Raw genomic sequence first — 23,618 nt, 5'->3', positions numbered from 1 at the left:
CAGAGTCTTTCAATCATTGCTATAAAACTATGAAACACCATTTGCTTGCTTTTCGTTGGCTCTTGATGAACATAGGAATGCTCCTCGTCCTTCTATTTTTGTGGGAAATCCATCACATTATATTTTGTCACAATCCAAATTACTTCTTGCCCGTAACTCGTCATCCTACGAGTTCTAACAACCCAACCTGCAAGACGAACCTTACTAACAAGTATAACCAACAACAATAATAACAAAACAATATAAGTCTTAACAGATTTTCATAGCATTAATAGAAATAAGTGCAGCATCCACAATATGTTTCATTGGCTCTAATATACTCAACATATCCAAATTATCATAGTCATGGTGCATCTAATAAGGAATATATAAGTATGAAAATATAGGATAATACAATATCCACCAGACATCATATACAAAACTGAATAAATAGTTGGCGGGCCACAAACTAGTGGCAGCTCACAACACTACTAGCAAACCTCCATTTTCCCACTGAAAAATATTCAGTGGCTATTTTCCACTGAATGTTGGTGGGAAAAATTGAAATAGTAGTGTTTTCACACGGAAAACTTATGAAGTTTCCTAGCGTTTCAATGGGAACCTATTTTTCACCATGCATTAATGGGAACCTATTTCCCACCATGCATTTTCTCAGTGAACTGGTTCGGTGGGAATACGGTGGGAAAATTATATTTTGTAGCACAAATTTCTCACTGAATGTCGGTGGGAAAACACTTTGTTTCTAGTAGTGCAAATACTACAGTGAAAATGCAACAAGATGCTAAGTATTCGCGGAGTCGGATAGAGGAGAAACCACAGTATTCCAAGAAAAAAAGGTAAAAGTAGTGGAATGAGTTATATATATAAGATATATAACCCACTAGGTCTACGGCTCCAAACTATACTCCTGAGACAAGGTCAAACAATACAAGCATAATAATAAACACGAACAATAAGATGCAGAAGATACCATAACACGAGACATATAACACCAATTCATGAATAGCATATTCCCTCTAGTACTCCACCACGTACGCGGTACGCCTTAAGGTTTGGTTGTGATAGTGCTGGACCTACCTACGTTGTATCACTACGGGCAATGAATGGTGGTGGATCAACCTAGCCTGTATTCCCGAATGGGAATGACGGCGCGAGACCAACCTGCACTTCATCACTTTCTTCCAAATCCAATATCCACATACCCCTTACTTCCTCAAATCGGTGTCGGAACAAGCCCTGTACACATCGCACAGTTCGTGGTGCGCACCTCTTTACTGACGTACACTCGTCTCAACACATAGGTCAGATAGAGCCACATAGCACACAAGCAAACAAGATTATGTACGTGTACTTTTTAGTAATTTGACGCTTACAAGTACTTTTGAGAAAAATTAAACACAAGTTGCTTTCCTAATAATAAGAAAAGTGCTTCTTAAGTGATATGGCCAAATACGGTCAACTGTTATAGTTATACAACACTTTTTTTAAATTAACACTTTCGACAAAGCAATATATTTAAAATCAGTACTTTCTAAAAGCTTGGTCAAACAAATAGGCTCTTGAAGGTATAAACATTATAACATATGCCGGTTCATTATACCTGAAAGCTCTTATACGTGTTACAATTTTTGGTAAATGTGTGCAACTTAAGACTCAATCAGTTTAAGAACTGCCAATGTCGCAGTCTACAGATATCACATTCATCACTTGTGTTTGGCTATGGAAGGTCTTACTTCTCTTGTATGAAAGATTAAGATAACGGAATATAATATAAAAGGCACCGGTTGATTAAATTGTTCACAAAAATACTCCCGGTGAGAAAACTGTGATGGTAATATATGGACATAAGCAAATCTAAATCCCTGCATACTTGGTCTTTGGATAAAATCTTTTGCGCAACACCACATTTTCTCTAATCCAAGACCAGAATATGGTATTTAACCTAGGAAAAATGTTAAGAGATTAATAATGAGGGTTTTACTAATTACAATATTATATCGCAGATGGTAAATGGATTAACCAACAAAATTGTATCGGTTTGTCCATCCTAGTTCGACTTTCATGGGCTCTCCAAAACCCTCGACCTTTCTACCAAAATCCAGCATCATTGTTTGCTATCAATTGATCATGAATAAGAAGAAAACGACCGCCACAAGGTGTGTTTTATACAACGGAAAATATTTTTCAGGAAACGTTTTCCCAAAAAGTAAGTCATTTTCAAACAACCAAACACCAAAATAAAAACACTTTCCTTGAAAAATATCCTTCATTAAAAAAGGGTCAAAAGACTCTCCAATCGTGTTTTCCTCCCATAGTTCATTTGAAATAGTTTCTAGATTTTAGAGTGTTGCATAGTGAAATAAAGTTTTTTGAATATTTCGGGATAGAAACACAAGGTAAATTTTGAGATGGAAGACTTCCTTTCATTGCATTTTGTAAGAATGACAGCACACCACGAAGCTGAATGATGGAGTAAAAGGAGGAGAAGAATGCACAAATTCTTCAGCTCTTACGATCGTCTCATTTAAAAATAACGGTAAGAGCAAAATTCCAGGACCCTTCCAAGGATACATAAAGCTAGACCCTTCATAATACAAAGATACAATACACATACAACAGATTTTCAGCGAGGGAGAAAAAGTAATGCATTAAAAATATACTGACAAGTTTTTATCTATCATGTTCTGCTTAATCTTACACCTCTCCAGTAATTCACCAAGTTTGTCAGTTTCCTTAATGGCCACCAGAGGTTCACTTTGACTCTCATTTAAATCTTTCATTGTATTATAACTGGCTTTTACAAATTCATCATGTCCATAGTCTATTTCCTCGCCTGCATCAGTGGTTGTAGGAATTTCTTCACTATGTGAAGCCATACCTGGATAAGGTTGGAAAGCTCTTCCTTGCCCGTCAAACATGGCACATCCAGGAAGAAGCATCTGTCCAGCTTCAACCATTTCATCAAGAGATGGATGTGACAAATGGTAATGAGAATCTTCAAGTTCCACAGCTCCAAGCATTGAAGTGGAAAAATCATGCTTTATCAGGGTATATACAGAGAAAGATGTCTCCTTAACTAACTTCATCAACTGCCAATTGAATGCCCGTCGGAAAATCATAACCCAGTTTGGTACAATGTAGTAGCGTGATTTCTGGAATTGAAGCTGCACAAACTTCTGCAGCATAACAGTTGCCTCTTTTTCTGCAAGTGGCAATACCATCAACTTGCTAATCTCTGTGAAGTACTTTATTAGACAACTTTGAAGTTGTAATATTTGGTTTTCAACATCCGCGCTATGTAACCAAGATATATCATCTGGAAAAGATGGAAATTTGCAGTCAGATATTGCGCACACAACTGGTTCAATTCTTGGAGCTAAGCTCCATCCCAGCCTTGGCAAGTGTTGGGTCACAGCTTGGTACTGATGGCTAGATTCCTCCAGCAAACCTATTTCAGGACAGGGCCAACAGGTAGGATTTGCATGAGCTGCAGCAGCTATTTCCCTCATTGACTGATCCAAGGCCTCGTTAAAGGCTGAGATACAATTGTTTGGACCCACATCATAAGCATTCATTTCACCAAGCAAAGAATTCAAGTGGTAGAGAACCAGTTCTCGGGCTTTTACACACTGGAGAACTGGTTGTGGTGGTGATTCACTTGCCAGCCACTTTAGTCCTCCTCTTAATTGCTCATCGCTGAAAAACCCATTCAACTGTTCCATCCTCTGCTGGTTTTTTAGGTAAACAACACTAAAGGAATGAAGTCTTGATTCGTGGACTTCATGTAGCTCCAGTTCTTTTACTATTGTGGAAGGATCTACATTTTCCTTGCACAGGTCACTTACGATCAAAAGGGGTAAATGAGAACGAGGAGGTACTGACATTAACAGCTTATGAAGCTGATTTTTCTGAAGATCCCACGGGATACCTTCTGACAACAGGAAGAGAACCGCACTTGCACCTGCAACTGTGTCATTCAGATTCTCAAAATTAGTATACTTGATAACTGATAAACAACAAATAAGGTCCCCGCCTGATTGGTTAAGAAGCCAATTTCTCCAAACAGAGAGGCCTGGAGATGTTATAAGTGTATCATCTTCTTCGTCTCTGGCAGGCATGAGCTTGGAAAGCAACCATGACTTGGCATTCAACTGGTCCACCGCATTTTGATTGTCTATATTATCCTGACAACATATAATTACTTTCCAGCAAAGGCATCTGGCAGCTGCATTCTTTTCATGGAGTGTGGTGGCAACTACATCTGAAACATTCAGCCTTGACCATGATCTTTCCTGAGTTCGGTACCATTTTGAGACAGCACGATCAATGTTGAACTCGGCTGATGTGCTGTATTGCTAAAAAGAGGAGGAACAATAGCAAATATCAGTTGAAATTAAATTGACCATAAAACTGCTCAAGGATGACGTGTATGTACTTGCAATTTCAGACACAACAGATGGCAAAACTTGTTTGTGAGATGGCAACATTCTTGAGCAGAATGCTGATGTGCACATCTGAATGAAACATCTTCTTTGGAAGAAGAAATCTTTATTTCCTTTCCTCTCTTTTGCTCCCATGGATCAGGATTAGAGAAATAATTTTTTCACCATTTAGTAAAAAGTTAATATTGTGCAGTAGATGTCTAGGGATTTGCAATAAAGATTCAAGGCCGGAGTCAAAGAAAGATGCAGCAAAGTTCTAAACTATCTTTAGTTTATCATGAAGCTTATATGTCAACCTTGCCAAATAATAAATGACTTTCTTTTATGATAACATCCTGCAAATCTTGAGATTTCAACCAAGCAATTCTGTTTTTTTACCATGTTTATCAACCAAGCAACTCTGTTTGGGTGGCATTCAATTGTTTTATCTTTTTATGTGTGTAGTTGTGCCTTTGTAAGAGAGAGGCCTCTACCCTGGGATCAGAAGATTTAATTGAATGTTTGGTGAGATATAGATGGAGATGATGCTTTTTGTCTGTGGCATTTGGTTGGGATTCAATTCATTCCAATAACTACCCTTTGTCCGAAAATTCGGGGAGGGTCACTCTCAAATCACTAAAATTGTATTTGAAGACAAGTGAGGAAATGATTCTTCTTTACTACATTCAACTTGCTTACACAAAATGTTGTAGTGCTTGTGTATTTATAATTTATAGAACTTCTAGCACGCACCTAGTATAGTACATGTACCTAATTTAATTCTTAACTTTCTCACTCCCCTAGTTGATGAACAAAAAATATATGCATTCTAAGACTGATACAATAAGTTTCTAATTCATGGACTAAGATAATTCATGTATATTACACAAATCAAAATGTTTTTCTTCCAACACAAGGTTCAATCTCAACACCCTTGGCCTACTTTATGGCAATACTCCACATTTTTCAATCAAGTCATAACTGCTATGCCTATTTCACACAACATAAGATATAAAAGTGGAAGGGGGGAGAAGAATTACACCCAAACAGTCGGAAATTTTAGGGATTTCTTATGTAGATGAGAGATAAGACTATAAGCATTCTGGTTGGATTATAATGTGATGCCCCTCCAAACAAATAAAAGCAAGAGAAATCTAATAGTTTTGTTCTCTAAACCTTTAAGCGATCGACCCTCCATATGAAGAAATCGAGAAAAGCTTTCCATCAAGAAAACTGATTAGCATTTAAAATTTTAAAATAAAAGCTTGAATTTTTTAGTTATGTTGATTAATTAGTCCAAAATATGTCAAACAAGTACAGATCATATTAGTTTGAATTGAGAAGGCGGACTTTTTTTTAAACGGTCAGAGAGAGCGGAATATTCTAAATTCAGTTAACATCTTTTGGACTAATTAATCCACCATTTTACCCTTTAAAATTTGAATTATTAGACTATGTATTACAGATGATACTATGAACTGATAGAGGGAAATTACATCATTTTAAGGGAGAGGTCAAGTACTTTTAGATGGGCAAAAATGGAGGTAAGTTGAGTTTTGGCCAGTGGACACAAACGCATCCTGAAAGACCAGACCCATCAAAAAATCACTTTTTTTCCTGTTCTGTTGAGCCAAATTTCAGTTTTCACCATTAAATAGAAAAATAAAGCGAGAGAATAAGATGAACCAGCACTACCTCTGCATCTCCAGTAACTGTTTCCTAAAAGATTATTGATTGAAAAGGTAATAGTTAATTACTACCTCACCAATAAAAGTAAACAGGGGTTGGATCACTCAGTTCTCATAAAAGTAACTAGGGGTCGGATCACTCAATACCTCAAGTAACAAACAATTCATCCTTCCCATTTTATGTCGACCTAATGTTGACCAATAAAAATTATCAAAATGCAACTGGAAAATTTCAACAACAACAACATACCCTATGTAATTCCACAAGTGGGGTCTAGAAGGGTAGGATGTACGCATACCTTACCCCTAGCTTCGTGGGATAGAGAGGCTGTTTCCGATAGACCCTCGGCTCAAAAGAAGTGAAATCAAAGCAAGATAGAAGGGAAATAGCAACTTGAAAATTTCTCTCTACATAATCAGATTTTCATAATATCAACCTTCACTTGTATAATACAAGGGCTAATAAGACTAGCTTCAACCAAAGAAGGAAAAAACAAAGGTGGCTGCAATCATGATTTAGTTGTCACCAGGGCTTTGGTCAAGTAGTAAGAGCACATGTGTGGGCTAGGCGCACGTCACGAGTTCGAACCTTGCCACAAACAAGAGCCTAGTATTTAAGTGGAGAAGGGTAGAAGGGCGGCTATCTTCCACCAAGTTTCGAACTGTGTGCCACTGACCCTCAGGGATTTCTCGGTTTTCAAAAACAAGTATCATGATTTAGTTAAAAGTGTTTACTATTCATGCAGTATACAAAGAAAAATAGATGAGTTCTTATTACTGGATACTGAGGCTGCACCGACACTGTATCATAAGAAATCACAGATGAAGAAATTTAATTGGACAAAGCTGGAGAAAAAGAAAGAAGATTTTCATCATTACTTACAGTTCTGTTGGGCCACATTGGAATTCCAAGAGCGAGCGAACTCAGAGCAGCTTTAGATGCTAACCGTTTCTCCTCTCGCATCTCCCTTTTCTTTGAAGAACGTCGCTTCCATATCCTGTGAATTGACAAGGTAAGAAGAGAAACAAGGGTAAATGCAGCTGATATCAGGTCCATGTAGAGCAAGCTGCACCTGATAATCAGTTTAAGTTTTGCCTCAGCAACTTCTTCGTCATAATAACTTGCTGCTGGTTCATTAGTTTCAGCTTCCTCGCCGGTGACCACCAGTTCTTCATCTTCATTCTCTTCATCCAACATGTGCTGCAACTCTGTGTCTTCTACAAGATAATTAGCTGGAAAAACTGGAGAGCTCTCCTGTTCATCTCTGGCAGGTATGAATTGAATGGACATACTTGTTGCACCAAATTGTGCAACTTCATCATTTTTAGGTTTCCCTGAACTCCCAACTCTTGCTTGCAGCTGCACTTCAGGTTTTTCTGCACTCCCAACTCTAGCTTGCTGCTGAATCTCAGGGGAAATATGAGGAAAGAATACCGAAGGACTGGAAGGAGCTGGCAGACTTGACACCGCATGACTAGGAGGAGCCTGTGGACTTTCATGTCTGATCTTCTGATAAAATTCTGTTTTAGTAATTGGAATCGCCTTTAACTCATATTTTGGAGATGAAACAGTTTCATAATCAGGCATGTCCTCCTCAATGGACAGTGGAGAACTATCAGGCTCGACAAATTGAAGAGCTGCAGGTTTTTGCTGTTGGTCCTTATCTAACAGGGGTTCTGTTTCTTTTTCCAACACTGATACAACATGCGGAGCTGAAACATCCTCGAATATTGTCCTTGATTTTTTCTTATGGACAAGTTTTGAGCACTTGACAGGATAGTCATTGTCAACTTCCACAAATGGACCTTCCTTCACCATATATGGTTCTTCAAACTCCTTTAATGAGAAACCATAATACTCAAGAAGGCCTTCTATGTCCTCTTCCTGATAAATATCCAGCAACAGAAGAAGTTACTCCACTCAAAAACTGTTATATAAGAACACAGGCAGCGAAAATATTCAAAAAATACCTCCATCCCAAGCCATTTGGCAACTTGGGCAACAGGGATTCCTTGGCTATTCTGCAGGCCAGAGTGTAAAGAAGCTAGGGCCTGGTTCCGTAACTGGAAATACCATGGAAATGAAATGCTTGAATACAATGCAAATCTATGAACAGGTGAAATATTTAAAAGTTTGCCTCTATAACCTTAAACAACGGAAACTATTGCCAGACATACACAAGAGCACAAAATCACTCGAGCAAAGGAATTCAGAATTCCACCCAAGACATGAACAACGAGATCAACATCATTTACAGGACTGCCACACAAGGAAAGTTTTTCCGCAATTGATTTGACAAAAGTTTTCTATTGCCTCAAGTCACTTATAGTGGTCCTTTCTATTTACTCTGCCAAAAGAAAAGCATAATTTTTTTTGTAAAGAATGGCAATATTCAATTGGAATGAAATGGTTCCCTATGGAGTGGAATGAATATAGAGGATTCATATAGCTAAGATCCCAACTCGTCTGAAATTGAGGCGTAGTTGATTGGTTAAATTATTGAATGAAAATACGCAATTGGATAGAAGGATCTGCAAATTCGACAAATCACCACTACTTAAATTAAAATATTAAGGGAAGTGTCTGTAATACCTTTGAGAAATGAGCATGCATTAAGCAAGCTTGAAGATAGCTAGCTCTCCTTGCAAGCCGAAAGAAAGCAATAAAATTACCGGTCCTGCAGGCCCTGAAATTATGAAAGGAGAAACATTCTTGGGTGACTTAGTGGCAAGGTAATTATAAGGTCTCCTAATGATGCAATGATGAAACAACCTTGCCACATCACGGGCAAAGAGAACTTCTGGTGTTTGCCGCATATCTGGTGTCATCTTTGCTAAATCAAGCGAAAGCTCTGCAGGTTCAACCTAGCAAAACACTCAATACTTCCACAAAAAAGAAAAACACTCTGGAAAACAAATTCAGGAATCATGCTCAATTGATTATTGACTTACTTTATATCCTGGATGTTTATCAAGCTTTAAAAGTGCATAATAACCTCTAAATTCTCTCTCAGTTTCCACATTTATTCCTCTCTTCCGGTGGTCATCATACAATTGAAATAATTCAACTGATGTTTTGTTCATCTGTTCAATATTGAGATGTGCATCAAATCCCTCAGAAAACCCCTCTCCTCTCGTGTATTCACATAATTCATGCATGGCGATTATATGGAGCCTTATCTGAAACCGATAGGCAATACAAATTAGAATCTATTTCAAAACTGAGTAACATCACTGAAATCAACAAGAAAATTTAGGTGCTTTGACATGGGAATTTAAAGTAAGAGAATAATTGGACTAAAGATAAGCATATATCCAGGAAAAGAAGAAATAAACATCCTCCAACAAGCACCGCCAAAGAGCCACAAGCAGCAAAGAATTGTTTTTCCTCTGAAGAAGCACAAACAGTTAATTGTTCCTACACCCATGATATGATTCCATGCAGTAGATTTTTTCATCTGAAGCTAGTTTTTGCGTAGTCTCACATAAAACAAGAAAACTGGCCACTTTATACTCAAACCCAACATGGCTAACCTCTCTGTAAATCAAGCTCATTGAAAATTAAAATATTCACATAGGTGGAGTCAAGAAAACACAATATGATATGCTAAACTGCATAACCATAATATCGTATTACAATAATAGAGCATTGCAAGTATAATGGATTGATTAATAGTAAACCAAATTGACCTTTACAATTAGGCGAACACCAAATTTGTCCATCCCACTTTCCACATAGAGCATGCAGAGAATTTATGTTTAGAAAAATATAACTAATTTATGATTATGTTAAAAAGTTACAAGCTTATAAGTTTAATCCATCAGTATCATGGTGTATATCTCAACTTCAGGATGAGTTTAGATGATTCACATATAAAAGCCTTGAAAAGTTGATAGAAAGTTTCACTTAAAAAAAGCCTCCCGGAAGAATAGATAATGATAAGCAAAGATGCTTGAAAGCAATATAACAATAAACATGGCCAATAATATCAACCATTTGCTCCAGCATATTAATAGCTTCATGGTTGAAAATATGTTGCATCCTCAAATCCATACGGATTGCCCGCATCCTGTCCCATAAGAAGTTATACAAGCCAAGAAAGCTTTCTTCGTACGGCTGCTCTAGCAAATTCAAAAGATAATCCATCGTCTTCTGTAAGATTGCCATCGGACGTATGAGCAGAGCTTCCCTCTCAGCTGTCCTGGTGTACTGAAAAGAATCATTTGGCAATGTTCATCAATTCTTTCTTTTTATTCTCTCATGAACTTTTAACTTGTTCTAATATCCTAAATGAGATAATACTCTTAAGAGTTTCCAGCAAAAACCTTCTTGACAGCAAGGAATTTACTGGTTTGTTTTCTGTCTCCATCCAAGCGTTCATATTGGTCAAGATCTCCTTTCCTTTCTCGTTCTGCTCTTTCTGATTCTGCAACAAAAAGTATTTCAGGAACGAGTTCAACTTCTGGTGAGAAATTCATTAGCTGAACAAACTGAGCTTTGCTCTTGAGTTTGACACATGAACCGGAAGCTAACTTCTGCTCCAGACCAATAAAAGATACAGTAAGGATTTTTGACGGTAACTAGCTTCCAGTTTCTCAAAGAGGGCCACTGGCAATCGGGAATGCTTATTGTGACTTGAAAGGGAGAATATCGTCATGTTCAAGGCACGATTACCGGTGCCAGCTCTGTAGCTGGAAGTTCCAGCAACAGAATGATGGTGTTAGAGTCAACAGGACAGATAAAAAGATAAAACCAGGGTTAGGGATTTAAGGCCTTTTTAGTAATTTCGAGATAGTACAGGGGATGGAATTGACATTTGAGAAGACTATACAGTAGAGAGTCAATAAAGAAGGGAGTTCAGCATGTAAATCTGGGAAGATTGGAGTGGCAGAAACAGGAAAAGAAAAAAGAGTTGACTACTTTTATTTTATAGTACGACAATCGAGAAGGCTTACAATTTCAAAAAAAAAAAAAAAAAAAAAGGTCCACCAGTTTCTCGGTCAACAAGAAAAGGATTTACAAATTAATAATCTAAGCCACAATCAGTTTCGGAAATGAAAAAAAAAAAAATCTAAGCCACAATATACGTCCTTACTACTAAGGTTTCCCTCCGCCAAACCAGTTACCTTCAAGAATTGCACCCACTTTCTCTTTCGTCTAGTCATACCGGAGGAGAAGGGGGACATATAGGAGAGATTGGATGGGAAAAGCTGATTTTTTTGACATCACGTGATCACACAAGCAATTGACATGGACGGGTGAACTCATCATGGCAGCTGCAGAACTTTCAACAAATGTGCTAGATAAAATGAATAATTGGACAACATACCTGGACACATATCAGGGCATGACCCAATTATGACACCGGAAGACTCTGAGCCTTGATAATCAGAGAGCAGATTGCCATCTGAGAAATCATCAGCTGAATCTACACTATCTTCTGCAGCAAATTTTGGTCTGTCCACAACAGATTGATACTGATGATGAATACTAGAATCATCTCGCACATTGTGGCTTAGATCATCCTTGAAACGAGCTAAGCGCTTTGCCTTGGCCTCAGTTTCTCTGTCAACAAGAAAAGGATTTACAAATAATAATCTAGCAAGGACGAGATGCAAGTCTGTATAATTTGTTACCGTTGAATATCATCATCTGCATGATTGGATTCATATTGAAGAACCTGATCAGATGAAGGTACGGAAGGAAACTTGGTCCTCTTAGGAACTGGAAAGTTCACTGCATTACTTGGATCAACTTCAACATTGACACTACATCCAGGCTTTGGGGACTTTTGGGGAGCTAGAGAGTCAGGAGGACCATTTGACCTCAATTTGGAAGGAGAGGTAGATGGCCTGAATAAACAATTTAAGAAAAACAGGAAATCAATGGCGAATTCGTTCACACTACTTTTTTTCTTCAAATTCAAATGTATAGATCCTTTTTTGCAGTACTGTCAATAATAAGAGTTCTCCTGAGAGGCTGAGACTACTTGATCTTCTTAAGTTTGGGCCAATATTGCTGAAATGTAAAAGCTTATGGCAGATGTATATAAAACGATGTTGTCAAAAATACAACTTCATCTGCATCTCATCAAAGTCTTCTTCAGTGGCCTTTTAAACTAGAAGCAATCGAGATACTCATCCAGCCAAGATACGCAGTGGAAAACACAATTTCTTTGTAAGCACATAAGTCATTGTGCCAGTTCTATGTGACTTGCACAAGAAAAATAGAACTTCAATACGTCTTGAGATAAATTACTATTAGATCACCATTCTCAAATGGTTCAGTTTGAGTTTCAGTTTTGAATTGAGCTAACTATCAAGCAGACTGTCAGGATGCTCTGATCACAACCTCCAGCGAGTATGTTTTGTTTACATTCCCTATTTATGCAAGAATCTACGGTAAACGTAGGATTCACTTTTCTTCAATATTCTTGTTTTTGTTGGACTCAACAAGTCCTATAAGCAAAAGGCTCCCCTGATAATTGCTTGACAGAAAAAAGAAAATTTACAGCCATGCATTGCAAGCTCCCAATGATAATTGCTAGGTAGCTATAAAAATAAGTTACGACAAGGTAAAACCTTTACAGGAAATATAGTTTGAATAAGCAAAACACACGACATCCTGCACCTCTCAAGCAAGACTTTTCATTGACATTCTTTGTGCTTGTTAAAGGAAAAACACACAAAATTGGCGGCGAGGATTTTTCTGTTGTACCTTTTGGATTCACGTAGACCAAGAGCTGGTTTTTCAAAAGATGCGCCGTCAGGAGGTGAAAGAGGTGGGGACCTCGTTCTTTTTGAGACTTGATCTGTATGCTTCACTGGAATCTGTCTTCCAGGATCGTAATTTGTTGGAATCGAGGGCATCCTTTGCTGAGGTAATCGGATTGGAAAGTTTTGAAGTGACTGGGATGAGTTGCCCCGCATCTGAGGGGGCAGAGAAGGCCTTCATGACAAACCCAAAATAAAATAGAGTTAGTCCAGCTACAAGTGGTAAATTTAGAAAGAAGGATGATACTGAATGATAACAACATAATTTTTGGACAAAAGATGTAGCTTTACTTTGTAAAAATTCTAAACATAGTACTACGATAAGCATGTGAAGCATGAGAAATCCTCAATAAAAAACAATTAAGAAGGAAAAAAGATTACATGGGGTATAACAATTAGCAGGACTTCATGAGGACCAAAAGACATGTCTAATCAGCCAGCGCCGCGTTAGAAAAAAGATTAGCCTAGAAGTGCACCAAGCACTCCAATAAAAAATCTTTCTATATACTTAATCATCAGAATCCACTGCAACCAGCCATAACATCGTACAAATACTTGTTGCCAAAAATTCCAAAAAGAAATTGCATGCACTAACTCTATAAGCTTGTTCAGAGTTGCAGAAAATCGGTCAAGAATAATGTAATGAAAAATTGATGGGGAAGAACAAAAAAAGACTAAATTAAACAAATGCATGACTCTACAAAGTATTCAGTGAGAAACGTAACAAATTATTAATCAAACATAACCAATAATTTCCTCATGCAAGAGCCTTTTTAAGCTTGTCAAATGTTCAACGTAACAAGATTGGCCAACAAACAGAAAGCATACAAATCTCAAAGACAACTAAGCTGGTTCATAACCAGCATTTCAGCCATCAGATAACACTTCAGAAGTTTTTTTATCCAAAGGCCGCAAGACAAACCAGAGTTTCTTTATTTCTTCAAGGCATCTACATTGTCATTTTACTCGATAAAAAAATAAAAGGTTTACACGTGTAGCACGTAGTGGCATGCAACCCAGTATCTTGTTTTGGTTCAGACAGCAGCATGGGATGTATATCCAACTGCAGATACCTTGAGAAGGGCAAATCCAGCAGATGGTACTTATGGGAGAAGGTCCAGGAAAGGACGTCAATGCTCGGCTACTGCACTGGCAAGTTGCTAATCAAATGGTCACTGCTGTCTGGAGCCTGTTTCAGGTTGAATGCATCATTCCCACTTATGGAAAGGAATTGCTACTAACCAGGAACTCGGGGAAGAGGGAACGTGTAGTGATGGAACTTGTTTTGGGTTGAATGTTCCATGTTCTAATATGCAAGGAATTGCTGCTTTGCAGGAAATCTAGGGAAGCGGTAATGTGGTCCATAGTGAAGCGAGAACTTTTGAAAGGATAGAGAACTCCCCATATCAAACTTCCTTTTTCCTTTTTGATACATTTTACATGGCAATCCCCCATGTACAAAGACTGGTTGTTCTCTGTGAATAACTGTATTTTTGTTAAGACGTTACGCTGTATACCTCTTCTACCATGTTTTCTCTTTTTTCATTATTAAACATTTAAACTTCATAAGTATAAAGAGGTCTAAAAAGGTAAATATGGATATATCCAACAGCTTTTAAAGAAGAATATAGATTGCAAATTAATTTGGCTTCTGATCCCTTATAGTGTCAATGAAACCAAATTGTTTTTGTATTTTCTCTGTCAGGTAGTAGTCCCTTTCGCTTTCTCTTTCAAATATGAGACACGTTAGCGAAGCTGATAAAAGGATCACATCCTCTCTTCTGAATGATTTTGTGCCAATTCTATCTCAAAACTTAAAAAATAAAAAAAAAATAAAAAGCTCTGCAACAACTGGAAGAATCCATGATCAGAGATACTTCCCTCAGCTTAGAGGATGATCGGAATTCTCAAGATAAGAATGGATGAATGTACTGCATACAAGCTTCGGCATCTTCTCATAATCAATGCCTCAACAAGCAAAGGATGCCTACATCAAGACCGCTTTGATCAGGTAGTAGTTAAGACACCACCCAAACCTCCTTTTCTTCTCACTGATAGAAATCCTATTGTCAGCCATTTAGACCCTAGGGCTTACGGAAGTGCATTACTTGCATACTAGAAAGTCAAGATGTTGTAAGCAAGTCTAGACTTGCTACAAATGCCTTTTTAAAATTCACTAAACATTTTTTTTTGAAAATAAAATTCACTAAACATTAAGTTCTACATTTTTGTTCAAGCTTAAGTGATCACAACATCTGAGTTTGAGAGACGGAGACCTTTTGTCATCCCACAAGTTAGAATAGACAACATTCATGAGGAGCCATCCCCGATTTAAACCTCCTCTCCCAATCAAGGTACATCAAACCCTAAGGGGTCGTTTGGTTGCTGGTTAGAGTTATGCAAGTATTAGTAATGCAAGGATTAGTTATGCAGGGTTTAGTTATTCCATCTTCTACCTTGCATAAAATTATACATAAATTGACTCATAACTTATACATGTTTTAGTCATGTGGGATTGTAAAATGGTACCCAAACACCATACTTGTGTGCTGAACTTTGTACAAAGTAACCACAAATGGTAACTATGCTAGTTTTGATACATGAATAATCCCTTCCTAACCAGCAACCAAACGACCCCTAAGTCTCTAAGCTGCGTCCACCAAGAAATTATAGCTAGACTTGCATGTTGAACTATGATTACCTTTAGACTCTTTCATAAGCAAAACATTTTAACTTCCATAGTCTCTTTCTTTATATTTTTATTACAGTTTCTTTAAATTTTGTTGAAGTGTTTTCCTGGAAACATCTAAACAATTTCATTCATTTTTAACATATAAAATGTAAGAATTTCTACCTTTTCGCTATAGAGATTAATGTCCGGTAAATGCAAATTCCTAATAACCTATTGCACTATTCTTTTCTTGTTTTTTTAAGAAGTAAATAGCCTATCTCACTTATCACACAATTAACTTTTTTGGTTTGTTCTGTGCATTGAAACCTTGTCTTGCATTGTTTTATTGAATGCATTGGACTATTGGAGAGCTCCATTCGTAATTTTTATCACCTACAAAGTCGGAATCCCTTTTTAGAAATTTATTGAAATCCGGTTAGTTGCATGCCATGCTTTGAATTCGAACTAAGATAATAGGATCTAAAGTTGTCTTATGGGTAGGGTCTAAGTTCTCTATATTGTAAATTTTCCAGCTTATTTTGATAGAGTGTCAGTTGTAAGTTTGCTCACTAAGGTTATATAAAACTATATTTGTGATCCCCTACCTATTTGGAATACTTCAAGAGCATCCTTGGTCCGGCCGCGTGGCTCTGATAAGCTTGCTCTGTTGACTTGGTAAAAAGGATGGACGATCCTCAAGTACATAGAAACTGAAATTTTTAAAGGGAAAATCTAAATTTTGGAATCAGAACAACGTTGAAATGACAAGTAAAGAAGGAAACAATGGAGAAGATAAAACTTAGATGTTGTAGCTCTATTTAGAGATTAAAATGATACAGAAATCCTCCAACTAAAAGCCGAATAGTGAGTTGAGCCGAATTGCTTGCGTTTAAGAAATCTCATAGACATTGAGTTGAGGAAGAGGAGGATTACTTGTGTGATTTGGTGTTTATGTGCAAAAGTTCACCTGGCTGGGGATGTTGCTCCACTACACTTATGTGGACTGTCGGGAGAGAGAAAAAGGAGAGCTTTTGATGGAATTGAGAAGGATTTTGTACATTTGAGGATTAGACTCTTTTTGGTGCACCCATGAGATTCTTGTAGGTATAGAAGGTTGGGTGACGTTCGTAGAAGACCATATTTTTTTGTAAGGTTTTCTACTTTTAATTTACTTCTTGTATACGGGTGATTTCTGCCCTTTGTTAATAAAATCTTATTACTTGATAAATAATAATCTCATAGACATGAAAGTCATAGAATCCCATGGCTAAAAGAAGGAGACAAAAGTAATCGGTTCTTTCACAAAGTGGCCAGTACTCCTCATAAGTATAATAACATAAAGAAGTTATTCCTATGCGGAAACTTTAGTATTTGCATTTCAAGTATGGATTATCTTCTCTTCCAAGATTTTTTTCCTTATTAGCCGATGCTACCCTCTTTTCTCTTGGTAAAACTGACACTTAATGTCAGCTTCCTTCGGTATCAACGCTGTTGTCACTTGTACTTTTTAAACCCAAACTACGAATTTTTTCTTTGAAATGGTAAAGGTTAAAAAGTATCAAGGTAAACTACAGAAGTATAGATTTGAAAAGATATCCATTAATTCTTTTTGGTTGGCATACCCTTTCTTTAGAAATTCCTATTATTATTTTTTTGTTATATTGTTTCCAAAATAGTCCACAAACAAAAACCTAAAAAGTGCCACAAGGAAAGAGAGAAAAAAAGTATCTTAGTAGACGGGAAAAGGAAATATAAATAAGACACCTTTTTTTTATAACCGTGGTGTCCAGGCCAGAAAAAAAAGATATTTTTGTACACAAGAAGATGACGAATGGATTTGTACAAGCCAAATCACTGATAGAGATTACTAATCTGCCAACTGCCAATGACCAAATAAGGGAAAGAATGGACAGACTTAGACTGCCACTCGGGCACATGTGCATATGCTAGTAAATTGAGACAATACTCTATTTAAAAAAGACCAAGCGAGAGAGAGAGAAGTCATTGAAGCCAAACTAACCGCTGAGCCAAATGTTCGCCATCTATGTAAAGATTGTTCTGAAAAGCCAACGGAGGTGACCTTGTACTTTGGGGAACCAATGGACTCTGAAAAGCTAACGAAGGTGACCTTGTACTCTGGGGAACCGATGGACTCCTGTTCTGAAACAATGGAGATGATTGATTTTGCTGGGTAACAAATCGGCTCTGATCACTGAATATCAAATCTGAACGACTACCAAAAAAGGGTGGGAAGAATTAGATAGCTCAGTGTCCATTTTAAGTGAAAAAGGTTAGCAATTCCACATTGTAAACACTAACAAAAAGCTCAATGTATTCTGCATCAAATATGCTTATTGAATTTCTTGGGACAGCCATTACTCAGGACAAGTTACGTCAAGAATCAAACTGGAATGTTTCAAATAAAAGAGAACAATTCTTTTGTGAAAGTTGCAAGGAAATAAAAATATACCTTCCCCTCATGGTCCTGGAGGCTCCCAAAATATCTGCACCAGAAGGAAATGAAGTACGTGGCCCAGTTCTTCTGAAATCTTGAACATGGGGACCACTAGCAGAGAGGGTACTTTCAGCATACACTGAAGCTAAAGGTGGCACTATTTCAGGAGACTGTTGGTCTGCTTGGGCATCATAATCATGGTAGATGTATTTTTGCCCATAACCCCATTTAGGAAGAGTCTCACTGGGTCTACAGGAAAGTTGACGAAGCAAAAATATTCAGTTAGCCTTAAAGTGTATATATAATCTCCACAAACCATGCGAAACCTGATTCTAAAATTTTAAGGAATAAAGAGTTTCAATTTACTATTGCAAAAAACACCTGAATGAGTTAATGGCAGATTGTCCAGCCAACTGGTTAATTGTTACTTGTCATAACAGTAGTTAACTCGTACTCACTTCTATCTCAAGGTGTTAAAAATCTGCACTTCTTGTAGCACTGAGAAAATAATTGGACTTGAAGCTAATTTTCTTAATGTTTAAACATGACTGTGTTGTTTTGCCACTAAAGCCAATTAGAATATATTTGAAAAGTAGTATTTATGTCTTAAAACATCTAGCTATCAGATACTTTTTTTTGTTAAAGGTTTTAGTTATCAGATACTTATGATGGAAAGAACTGTTGCTTGGAAGGAAGATTGTTATAAAGGTCATTTTCAAGTAATAAGGACAGTGAAAATTGACACTTTTTTTGTTCTTCTTTTTTATGACCGAGGAAACCTCAGCCCTCAAAACTCGGGGGGTGATAGGCCCACCCCTTCTACCCTTTTCCACTTAAATACTAGACTTAGTTCACTTGGCGCAACGCTCCAACTTGTGATGTGATCTAAGATACAAGTCCCTCAACCTTAGCCAATTGAGTTAACCCCTGGGAGCAAATTGACACTTTCTTTTTCATAGCAAGCAATCAAGTTATATTAGGGACCCATTTGGCAATAAAAGTAATTCACTTTTCTCTGGATAATTTTTCACTTCATGAAAATCGGTGTTTGGCCATGAAAATTCCAAATCCAACTTGAACTTGAAATCGTATTTCAAATTCGGAGAACAGCTTATAACCTGTTTTCCAACTCACTTGTCACTTTTGAAGTTGTATTTTACATTTGCAAAGTACATTCAGCCATGAACATTATTCTAAATATTCTTTGCATAAAGTACAACAAAATAAAATTCCATCTTCAACTCCAACTGCATAAATTCCAAAATAAAGTGAAAAATATTTGGAATCTCTGGACAAACGCCTACTAGAAATGAACCCAGGGTATGCCTCTCCTGTACAGGATATAGCAATTGTCACTACCACACACATGATCATTTCTAATTCTATTATTCCAAAGTTCCAACAACCAATCAAGGTGTGCAAAAAATTGGTTACAGCCCCAAGAAAGCATCAATATTGTTTCTGAATATGCCTAAAGCCCTAGTAACAACAACTACATACCCAGTGTAATCCAAATAAGTGAGAGGTTGTTTCCGAAGGACCCTAGGCTCAAGTGCAGCAAACCAAAGTAGTTATGGAAAAGGAAATACGGCAGTGAAGAGAACATGAAAACTAATAAGGAAAGCAGTACAGAGGATTCAGAACAAAAGAAGAGTAACAACAGCGAAATAGTGTGATCTATCGAAACACAATAAAAAACAAAAAGTAAGTGCTGAATATGTGAGAAGAGAGTACCTGGGAGATGGAGGGAAGGTAGAAGGAGGAGGAGAAGGAGTCCCAAAAGGGGTTTGGGCTTTTGGAGGACCAATAGGACCTGTATTCTTCCCGAATCCCTGAAACGCCATTCTTCGACCTTACACAAGAACAACAACAGTGAACACCAATGTTTTCTCTTCTCTCTTCATTTAATAATTGTTTATCTCGGGCTCTCAGTGTTCAGTTTGCTTGCTGGATAAATCCAAATTTGGCTCAAATCATAAGCACCTTCAAACCCGTGTTGCCGACTGCTTGTTATCCGGCGAGCCGTTCCCTAAATCGGCGACACTATTGCCGGTCTGGACCGCTGCTTTAAAGATAAATAGGTCTGGGCCAATTCCCTTATGTTCTTAATAGCTCACGTGACGCTCACATGTTCGCCTCTTAAGGGGTTGTTTCGCAGGGTATATCTATCTATCTATATGTATGTATATTAAAAGTACTAATAATTTTCACTAAATATTGAAAGACGATAATATCCCCATAATATTAATCATTTTTTATACTCTTTATTAATTATGGAGTCCTAAGTGTTTTCTAATCCGTTCAATGCGTGACTCCTAATCCTTATATTAGTTACTCAAATAAAGAGGCTAAGAGATCTCCAGTTTGGGAAAGGGTGGTGGAAATGAGGGTGAGGAGAAGTGTGTCTATTTTTGAGAACCAGTTTGAATTCATGACAGAACGCTCAACTACAGAAGCCATTCATCTTGTCAGGAGACATATGGAGCAAAAGATAGGGACAGGAAGAGGGGCCTGCATATGGTATTCATGAATCTAGAAAAAGCATACGACAAAGTCCCAAGGGAGGTTCTATGAAGATGCTTGAAGGTTAGAGGTGTACCGGTGGCGTACATTAGGGCAATCAAGGACATGTACGATGGAGCCAAGACCAGGGTTAGGACTGTGGGAGGAGACACGGAGCACTTTCCAGTGGTGATGGGGTTGCACAAGGGATCAACTCTTAGCCCATTTTTATTTGCCTTGGTGATGGATGGACTGATGCGGCAAATTCAGGGTGAGGTGTCATGGTGTATGTTATTCGAAGATGACATTGTTCTGATTGGCGAGACTCAGAGCGGAGTTAAAGTTAAGTTGGAGGTTTGGAGATAGACTTTGGAGTCTAAAGGGGTCAGGTTGAGTAGGACCAAGACAGAATACTTAGAGTGCAAGTTCAGTAACGTAAAGCGGGAGGCTAACGTGGAAGTAAGGCTTGGAACCCAGGTCATTCAACATAAAAAGAGTTTCAAATATCTTGGCTCTATTATCCAAGATAATGGAGATATCCATAATGATGTCACACATCGTATTGGAGCAGGGTGGATAAAATGAAGACTCGCATCTGGAGTCTTGTGTGATAAGACGGTGCCACCGAAACTTAAAGGCAAGTTCTACAGAGTGGTGGTTAGACCTACTATGATGTATGGGGCGGAGTGTTGGCCAGTCAAGAACTCTCACGTTCAGAAGATGAAAGCTGCGGAAATGAGGATGTTGCGTGGATGTGTGGGGCATACTAGGAGCGATAAGATTAGAAATGAAGATATCCGGGACAAGGTGAGAGCGGCTTCGGTGGAGGATAAGATGCGGGAATCGAGGCTGAGATGATTTGGACATGTGCGGACGAGATGTATGGACGCCCTAGTGCGGAGGTGTGAGAGGTTAGCTATGGACGGTTTCAGCAGAGGCAGAGGTAGGTCGAAGAAGTACTGGGGCGAGGTGATTCGACACGATATAGCGCATGTCCAGCTTACCGAGGACATGACTCTAGATAGGAGATTATGGAAGACACGAATTAGGGTAGAAGGTTAACAAGTAGTTGAGTATTGTCTTACTTATCATTTCATACTAACAGTTGTAGTATTATCCGTGTAAGTCCTTATCTTTCAATTCCTGGTACTATTTGTTGTTGCTTGTACTACGATTATCAAATTATTTTACTTTCTATAGTATTTCACCATGCCTTTTATACTGCTTTAAATTGCTTGTTCCTATCGCCAGTACTATTTGATTGCTTCTTTTACTATGTTATTTATCATATTATCTTGTTGTTGTTATTGCTTATTACTACTGTTTATTATTCCTGATGCTTTTTCATCTCTCTTTGAGCCGGGATTCTATCGGAAACAGCCTCTCTACCCGTCAAAAGGTTGAGGTAAGGTCTGCGTACACTCTACCCTCCCCAAACCCCATCTGGTGGGATTATACTGGGTATGTTGTTGTTGTTGTCATTGTTAAGAGATCTCCAGTTTGCTACACTTTGGGAGGTATATCCTATTTGGTCAAGAAGTCTAGGGTTTCGTGAAGTTATTTCAAGTCCATTTGGAAAACAATACTTTAAACTTCCTATTACTTTTATAGATGGAGTTTTATTAGCATATTGGATTCAGCATCAATTAATGTCGAATAATGTCTTTCTTTTTTTTTTTTTTTCCTCTTACTTTTAGGATTGGATATGAATATATGATTCTTATCCACTAATATCAATATGATCAAATTGCAAAACATAACATGCAGGTATGATCAAATTGCAAAACATAACATGCAGGTTTTATCTCTTTGATATTTTGGGTTTCGTTTTATTTTTCTCTTAGTAATAATGATATGATTTAGTAAATTTTTTACATGATCTATAGTGTTGCAGATAATCATATGGATAAAGTTTCAAATTATTAGAAATTCATGATTCATGTTATGTTTTGCAGATAATGAGATAAAGTATGATGTTCTGGGTTTATCTTACCTATAATTATTATTATTTTCTATTTCATGCTATGGTTTGCAGGTAACTAGATAAACAATGATGTTTTGGGTTTATTCTATCTTTAATTATTAGAATTTTCTGAGTCATATTATTTTTTTTCTCAAAACTACCAAGCAGATTGCCTGATAGTGCTTTATTAAAAAAAAAAAAAAAATCAAAGTTCTGTACGAAAAGCTAAAAATGCAGAAAATAAAAGAAATAAAATACATGAAGCCAAAAAGAAATCTAAAAGCTTGTCTATTGCAAATCCTTTGGCCTTGACTTGATACCATGTTGACACCTCAAGCTCCCACCAGGTGCTATGGATCCACAGTCCATTGAATTAAAATTCAAGCTTCAAGGATGGAATAGAATTCTTTCGTAAAATTCCTCATGTTCAAATTTGTTTCTGTGTTTGATCCAGACCTATGTAATGTTGGCCTTTTCCTTCAAGAATGATTGTATAAAAAGATCCTTTAGATATGTGACAACAGAATGAGCATGTAATCACACTAATGCCACTGTTGTAACCTGTCCAAAAGTCCTTCTATTCAATCTCGCTTCTCGTTCTAGGCCCGATTCTGCAGCTTTTGAAATCCTACGAACCCTTATTTCATGTGTTAATCTCCCTGAATCCGATGATCTTTGGCTTGCCCGATTCGATGTATGGCATCCGTGCTTTTTCGGTATTCGAGAATCTGTCTTGCTTTCCTTGGAAGTGATTGGTAACTATTGAATTGATGATCACCTGCAAAATCAAAAACAAAATTAGTCAAAAAATCTGCCAATCCATTTCCTTCCCTCAGTACATGTTCCACTCTCACTTCCTTAGCTTATCCCTCCTCAATCTTGTAATATCTTTTATGATAAAAGAGATACTCCATGGTACTTCCCATTGTCCTGTCAAGATCATTTTAAGAGTCATTGAATCAGTCTCCAAGATTACTGGCAATAGATTATTTTTCACACGGTATCTAATCCCCTCCTGTAAAGCCATTGCTTCAGCAACTAAGTTTGATCCATATGATATTCTTCTAGCTGCTGCCTGCACCAGATCTCCCACAGAGTTCCTAATACAAAATGCCACTGAGTTTGGCCCTGGATTGCCTCTAGA

The 23,618-nt window shown here is 37.5% G+C and overlaps 1 protein-coding gene across 8 annotated transcripts; it reads right to left on the bottom strand.

The window, feature by feature from the left end:
- Positions 1-2,457: 2,457 nt before the first annotated feature.
- Positions 2,458-20,106, bottom strand: LOC132035913 (SAC3 family protein B). 8 transcript variants are annotated; one of them, XM_059426067.1, is made up of 16 exons: positions 19,744-20,106; positions 18,025-18,258; positions 17,575-17,787; positions 12,828-13,058; positions 11,747-11,962; positions 11,440-11,675; positions 10,436-10,536; positions 10,104-10,319; positions 9,062-9,289; positions 8,883-8,974; positions 8,703-8,796; positions 8,081-8,173; positions 7,403-7,994; positions 7,183-7,327; positions 6,993-7,107; positions 2,458-4,355 (listed from the first exon to the last, which is right to left on the bottom strand). In XM_059426067.1, exons 1-16 carry the CDS (start codon positions 19,851-19,853, stop codon positions 2,649-2,651), a joined length of 4,623 nt encoding a protein of 1,540 aa, XP_059282050.1. In that variant the 5' UTR covers positions 19,854-20,106; the 3' UTR covers positions 2,458-2,648. The 8 variants fall into 8 exon arrangements, with proteins under 8 accessions (XP_059282050.1, XP_059282051.1, XP_059282049.1 ...); XM_059426068.1 differs by having other exon boundaries at positions 7,183-7,318; XM_059426066.1 differs by having other exon boundaries at positions 7,183-7,994; positions 19,744-20,105.
- Positions 20,107-23,618: the final 3,512 nt, after the last annotated feature.

This window comes from Lycium ferocissimum, chromosome 11 (assembly GCF_029784015.1).
Source record: "Lycium ferocissimum isolate CSIRO_LF1 chromosome 11, AGI_CSIRO_Lferr_CH_V1, whole genome shotgun sequence".
Classification (NCBI taxonomy): domain Eukaryota; kingdom Viridiplantae; phylum Streptophyta; class Magnoliopsida; order Solanales; family Solanaceae; genus Lycium; species Lycium ferocissimum.
Note: the sequence above shows the minus strand (reverse complement) of the source record. Positions and strands in the feature narration are given on the sequence as shown.

Bases quoted from the DNA above. Each gene is read 5' to 3' on its own strand.
- LOC132035913 (XM_059426066.1), bottom strand. From the start codon at position 19,853: ATGGCGTTTCAGGGATTCGGGAAGAATACAGGTCCTATTGGTCCTCCA. The intron at 11,963-12,827 runs GTACAACAGAAA...TTGTTTATTCAG, and splicing joins GGTCTACGTGAATCCAAAAG to GCCATCTACCTCTCCTTCCA. The intron at 8,975-9,061 runs GTAAGTCAATAA...GTGTTTTGCTAG, and splicing joins ATAAACATCCAGGATATAAA to GTTGAACCTGCAGAGCTTTC.